Source organism: Haemaphysalis longicornis, unplaced genomic scaffold, assembly GCF_048455015.1.
Source record: "Haemaphysalis longicornis isolate Haplotype H1 unplaced genomic scaffold, Haemaphysalis longicornis Haplotype H1 scaffold_5, whole genome shotgun sequence".
NCBI classification, from domain to species: domain Eukaryota; kingdom Metazoa; phylum Arthropoda; class Arachnida; order Ixodida; family Ixodidae; genus Haemaphysalis; species Haemaphysalis longicornis.
Window position 1 is genome coordinate 71,578,061 of NW_027526385.1, and position 6,806 is coordinate 71,584,866.

At 53.1% G+C, this 6,806-nt stretch overlaps 1 protein-coding gene across 1 annotated transcript in view; it reads right to left on the reverse strand.

Moving 5' to 3' along the window:
- The window catches only part of LOC144138419 (F-box/LRR-repeat protein 16), a 29,475-nt gene extending 27,290 nt beyond the window's left edge, over positions 1-2,185 (reverse strand). The window contains exon 1 of the mRNA XM_077670690.1: positions 10-2,185. Within this exon, the coding sequence (XP_077526816.1) occupies positions 10-1,100 (1,091 nt within the window). The 5' untranslated portion in view covers positions 1,101-2,185. The remainder of the gene's footprint in view (positions 1-9) is intronic.
- Positions 2,186-6,806: the final 4,621 nt, after the last annotated feature.

Consider the following 6,806-nt stretch of genomic DNA (forward strand, 5'->3'; position numbering starts at 1 on the left):
TGAACGTACCGGTCGAGGGTGAGGTGTTGCAGCTGCGCCATGTCGCAGGCGATGAACTCGAGCGAGGCGTCGGTGACTCGCGGGCACCAGGACAGGTCGAGGGACCGCAGCTGGCGCAGGTTCTCGGCGAGCAGCTCTACCCCGTCGTCGCCGATCTTGGTGCATCCGGAGAGCGAGAGCTCGCGCAGCTGGGGTACCGCCTGCACGAGCTGCACGAGCCCCTGGTTGCTAAGCTCCCAGCAGGAGCGCAGCCGCAGCACGGCCAGCTGCGGGCCGCCCAGGTGGGACAGCGAGGCGTCGGTCACGTGGTACGCCTGCAGGTTCAGCTCACGCAGCGCCGGAAGCAGCTGGGCCACGGCGGCCAGCGTCTCGTCGGCCACGTTGATGCAGTCGGCCAGCGTGAGCGACGTCACGGTCGGCCGCAGCGCCGCCCATAGCCCGGCGTCCGTCAGCTCGTTGCAGCCGAACAACTCGAGCGCGGAGGCCCGCGGTGCGGCCGCCAGAAGGGTCTCCAGGCCGCGGTCCGAGACGCTGGAGCAGCGCAGGGCCACCAGCCTGGCGCGGCCTACCAAATTGGCGCCCAACGTGGTCACGTCGGCCAGGTCCTCGTCCGAGGCGCCCACGAGGTAGAGGGCGTCGAGGCCGCGTCGCTCGAGCGACTCGAAAAGGCTTCGCCTGGCCTCGACCGACTCGCGCCGCAGCTCGCGGCAGCGCAGTACGGCGGCCATGTCTCTCCAGTGCCGGGGCTCGTACAGCGCGTCCCGCCAGGCGCGGCAAACCGAGGCCAGGGGCAGCCGTTCGCGGCCCCGGAACATGCCGAACAGGCGGCCCAGGAACTCGGCGTCGCTGAGCAGCTCGGCCGCGGTGCGGGGACGCGGCGGCGACTGCGAGGGCACCACGACCGTGGGCGCCACGGCGGCTGCGGCTGCGGCTGCCGCGGGGGGGTTGGTCGCGCGGGGGGCAGCCCCAGTGCCGCCACCTCGGCGTCTGGTTGGGGCCGCGGTCTCGTGCTGGAGGCCTCCCTTGGCACGTACAGCGAGCCCGTTGAAGCAGCGGCTGAGCTCTGCCGCCGCGCGTTTCGTGAAGCTCACCTCGGCCATCGCGCGCTGCTACGCCATGGCGCCGGACGCCAGCATCGATCCCCTGCCGCCAGAGCGCGTGACGTCAGCGGAGCACGTGCGCGGGATCCCGAAGGGAAGGATCGGCGCGTGACGTCACGACCTCGACCCGGAGTCGGGAAGGAAGCGGGGGAAATGGGGAGAAAAAGGTCACAAATTACCCCGGCCTGGCATTTGCGGCCGGCTTCCGCGCGGAGCCGTGCGCCGTTTCGGTAGGGGATTACTCCGTACGCGATTTGGCCAAAGCTGGTCGAAGCGGGGCGCTCCCTGTGGGGCGTGGGTTGCGGGGCGAGCGAGTTAAGCTTGTTCCCAATACAGAATGCGCGATACAGTCTAAGTGCATAAGGGACTGACAGGCGCCGCACTGACGAGCATCGTTGTGTGGTCGGATCTTAGTTCCCTCTTTAGCAGTGCCCGGAAATCATGTCACGCAGTGAGTGCGTCATTTCACTCACCGCAAAATGTAGCGCTAACCTTTTGTTTATCGCAAAAGCGGTTGTTTATGTTGGAAGCAGGGTGAAATGTACGGGGACATGCGCAATCTACTACGACAGGCAGATTGCGAAAACCTATATCGCTGATTGGCTCATTACGTACTGCGACTCTCGCGCTCCAGCGGAAACGAAAATGGGATCGTGTGCCTACCCTTCCTCCACCACAATGTAGCCACGTACGATGGCTCTCAATATTGGAACAGGAGCTGACTGAAGCATTTCCTTAGGGCGGACGTCGGGAAGCTTGCGCAAGTGTAGCGGGAACCGATTGTTCACTCAGCAAGTCGCGCAACAAGGTCGGCCTTGTCCTGCAGATAATTGTCAGGCAATAGAAAATGTCACGTGAAGTGTCCCGCAACGTACCTACCTGGTGGATCGCGGTGACGGTGTGTCTATGGGAAATTCGCGTGGGTAGTGGTACTTCTAAAGCGAAGTCTCTCTTGCGGTATGCACGCTTTGAACGAAGGAACTGGCATCCGGAATGCACGGTGCGGGTAAAAGAAAGTGCTCGCACGGCTTCGCAGCTGCAAATAGGAGGAGGAAAACGCACTCCATGCACCAGACGGCAAAATAAACAGAACCGAAAGAAGGCGATAGGGGAAAAAGTGCAGCCGACGTCAGTGACACCAAAAGCGTCTGTCGCAGAGAGACGCGGCGCTGTAATGAAAGGTTGTTGACCAATCACAGCTGTCGGCTGCCGCGTTCGTGAAACAACACTCGTAGAAGGCACACGTTTGTACGACCTCAGTGCAAACGCAGTGCTTTAAACCCGGACTGCAAAATCGAAAGAAAATGTTATCGGAGCGTGGTGGGAGTGCAGCTGGAAATATTCTAGAAGAACAACACACAAACAAAAATTCACACAAAAACAAAGAAAAGAGTTTCGAAATATTAGTTTCTCTCTCTCTCTCTCTCTCTCTCTCTCTCTCTCTCTCTCTCTCTCTCTGCATAACTGAGTGTGACGGGTGTATGCCAATTAAAATTGAGTTTGTTTTCTGATAAACGCCACTGACCTGAAATAGGACAACACGCGCAGTTGTCAGGGGTGATGACATTAAAAAAACAACTCTGGCCGTGCGATGTAAAGATCATAAAAAACTAAACTTTTTTCCCGTGGAATTCCAGCGTGTCTTCCTCAGCGAGTTCAAAGCGCGACTGCAATAAACATGGCTGAAAATTTATGCGTGCCAGTCAATGTTGTGTCAGTGTTGTTTTTCATTGGGTTCGTTCACTCTTGAAGTGTTAAGAGAAACATGGTTGCAGATATATCATACTCAATGGGTTTATTCTCGCGGCTCTATCTGAGATTGTATTACTCTCGTTGTAAAATATATGGTCGGGCAGTTTCAGCCCATCTTTCCCATAACCTTCACCAACGTTCACCGCTGATGGCAGATATTGTAAAAGCGAAGCTTTCTTGGTCTTACTTATGGTAGTGTAGTAAGCAAAACGCACTGCAGGAAAGCCAACTTTGCACAATGAAATGGTGCATGGTAATGATGATGATGATGATGATGATGGTGGTGATGATGATGATGATGGTGATGATGATGATGATGATGAAACAAGGAAAAACGCTACCCGTGGTCGGAACCGGCCCTGAGTCCCTTGCGTTATGTAGCCGACGTCTATGCGATTGCGCCATCATCGTATTTTTTTGTAACAGCAACTTTATTTACGAACATAGACGCAGAGCCACAGGGATTACAGAGTATTCAAAGAACAAGAGCACATCGTTTTACGCACACAGAAATATAAACGCGTTCGGGAATTGTGCGAGCAAAGAGTCAGCATGTTTGGAAGTGAAATCATTCGAGGGGCAATACTAGCACAGCCGCGCAGTGCTGGCGAGTTTTATGCTATAGAAAGATTGCCAAATGGGCGGTCGGGTCAATTGTATACAGTTTGAAGGAAACGGGATGAGAGCAGTGGGGTTGGGAGGGATGTTCTGAATGGAAGTGGTTTGTGAGCAGAAGTGGGCTTCAGTGATTTCACGGTCCCAGCCTTCAAACTGAGTCACCATCTCTTCTGTTGCTTTATTTCGAACTTCATCAAAGCTCGCAAGCCTCGCGCCAGTGCGTCGCGACGCTCAGAGACTGAGTCAGGCCCCTCAAGGGCGGCGGACAATTGCCCACTGCGCCTTCTGCAGCACAGTCAACAGCATCGGCTCTCGCCCTCCATAGTAAGTGGAGACCTATGAGATGGACGCAGTCACGGAGGTGTGGGAACTCCTATACTCGGGAACAAGTTAAGAGCGGGAATAGGTCATGTACGGTATCACTCCGCCTAAGTGACGGACCCGGACGTCAACGGGCGCGCGCGTTTTGAAAGGGGATTGCTATGAATGCGTAATATCGTCTGCCTTTTCTCGCGCAGTTTGTTTGTAGTCGCTGTAGTCGTTTATAATATTAATAATGAAATTTTATTTCTGTTCCATAAACACAGATACAAATACATAAACACAGATAAAGAAAAAGGAACCGCGGTAAAAAGCTGTCATAGACAGCTTGACGAGGCCGCAGCCCCCTTTTTGCTCAGACTGCAGCATCGCGACAAAAGAAAACACACAGTTATAAAGGCAACCGAAAAAAAGTAACAATAAAAGCTAACAATAAGACTTTTTTGCACGTAGTACCCGTTAGTTTTAACAGGTATAAAAAGAAAAGTTGAACAAGAAAGCAAATGAGAGACATAGAAAGGAGGTTAACACATTTTAGTACACATGACACGTAATTGACGCTTAGAACATTTATACATATCAAAATCGGCGACTCAAATACATTTAAAAGAGAAGGCTGGGTATACTGTAAGCGCTCTTTCCCAGTGTTTAAACGGGCTGTAGGGACCGCCAAATGTTCCTTCATCCTTATGTTCCTTAAGTATATTACGTCCAAAAAATAACGAAAATGACTCACACTAGGTTCAAAATATTCCCAGTAACGCCCTACTTGCGCCGCGCGGAGTAACATCTGGCTTCGGTGATGAGGCACAGCGGCAACTTCCGCTGCCGTTCTTAAGTTGTCACCCAAGAACCCCAACTTCATCCGGGTGAGCCGCCAGTGCGTCTCAAAGGAGTACAGCGGCTGGTCCCAAAAATATAACGCCGTGTTGCGCCCCGTTCTTTGCCAGTTCATACGCAAGGTTCTCCGTGTTATGACGAAAAGGTGTGCCGATTGTAAATGGCGGAGCATGCACTTGATCTCCGTTGAAAAGAATTGGGAAAAAATAAGTGTCCTTCCACTCTGGGAAGCAGGGCGACTAGCGAAGCTGGGAACAGTACAAGCGCACGAAACAAACACGTTTGTAAATTGCGATTGAGCATACTTCGTACTTAATCACGTCAATGAAGCCTGGACGGAGTAGCGATTTATTCTAGAGGACAAACAAGGGAATGTCATTTTCCCTCCCGTAGAATCACATGAATTGACAGTACCCTGTGAACAACCTAACTAAGCAAAGTAAATAAAATTCGGCATAATTAGAGTCGTCATATCGGCCAATTTCAGTACTATATACATTTTTTCAAGATACCTACATTAGATTGAGAGCTACAGAGCATTTACCAGGAGGTTGGCTTTGCCGCAACACACCTTGTAGACACACGCAGTTCTAGCCTGGCATAAAACGGCCCCGAAGTGAGTTTGTTGTGAAAGAAAACTCGTATTAAGGTGCGTATCTAGCGCTCTCGTTTTCTTAAAAAAGAAGAGAAATAAGCGTCATTTAATACCTGTTTATGAACTTCCCAGATCCTCAGCTTTCATTCGGAAAAAAAAAACGAGGATCACGCAGGGTAGTAAGTAAATCGTTATGAGCGGTAATAGGCCATATTAGGAGCGGTTAATTCCTTCGTATCCCCGCACGGGGCACCTTGAGCAATCCTGGTGACGGTACTGGCGATACCGCGGACCCCGAGCCCCCAAACATAAGCTGGATCCAACCGTGGCGATGTGTTTATAGGTGGAGGGTTAGAAACCACGAACGGTGGCCGTCGGAGCCCAGGTCAAGCTCCGGCGGATGGGCTCCCTGTCTGTTCACCAGGCAGGGAGCTCCGGGACCTCTTTGGCTACCAGGGTAAGGTCAAAGAAGAAAGTACCCCAGTCTCCCTGCTTTTATACTATGCTCTATGGCATTTTCAAACCCCCCCCCCCCCAAACGTGATCGGTCCCTGAAAAGGGGCCGCACCGAAGTATCTTTTCCCCAATTGCCATCTTTAACATTTCCTGAACCGGATAATTTCTCTCGATTTCTTGTGATGGAATCGCTCAATCCAACCCACCCTCTAGCATCTCAGTCAGTCTTCTTGATCGCAAAATATCTTGAAGCCATAATAGGAAAATCATATAAGTGCAAAAAACAAAGGTCTGGTGAACTACTAATCGAGGTAAATGACAAGCAGCAGTCCACGAAGCTTCTAGCTCAGACTAGACTGGCTGATCTAGACATCAGGGTCACACCCCATCGGAGCCTCAACAGCTCGCAAGGTGTGATATCCGAGACGGATCTCTTGAACGAAACGGATGCGGATCTCCTTGCCGGCTTGAAGGATCAGGGCGTCACTGCCGTGAGACGCATCACCATCCGCAGAGACGACAAGGAGATTCCCACCAAACACATTATCTTGACTTTCGACCGCGCAGTTCTTCCACAATGCATAAATGCAGGTTTTATCCGTTGCTCCATCCGTCCGTACATCCCGAACCCGCGGCGCTGTTTTAAGTGCCAGCGGTTCGGGCATGGTACGAACTCTTGCCGTGGCCGAACGACGTGTGCAAAGTGCGCGGCGCACGATCATCCGAGCGAGAACTGCTCAGCCGAAACTCTCACTTGTGTAAACTGCGGGGGGCCGCATGCGGCATACTCCCGCAAGTGCAAAAAATTTCAACTAGAAAAAAAGATCATAAACATTAAGGTAACCGAGAACATCACCTTTCCAGAGGCGCGGAAGAGGTTCGCCTCTTTCCCCCTGGGGAGGTACGCCGACGCAGCTCGCCGGGGGGCGGAGCGGCGTCTCGTTTCCACAGGGACCCAGTTCAGCGAGTCTGACCTGGTCCCTCACCCGCCCCCCCCTGGGTTGCCTCTGGCAGCCCAACCCGCCACCACGCCGCTTGCTGAGGCAGCAGCGGTTGTGGTGGCAACCTCTTCCGTCGGGACCGGTGCCGCTCCCGCCTCTGTCTCCCCGCCCTCCAGTGCGTTG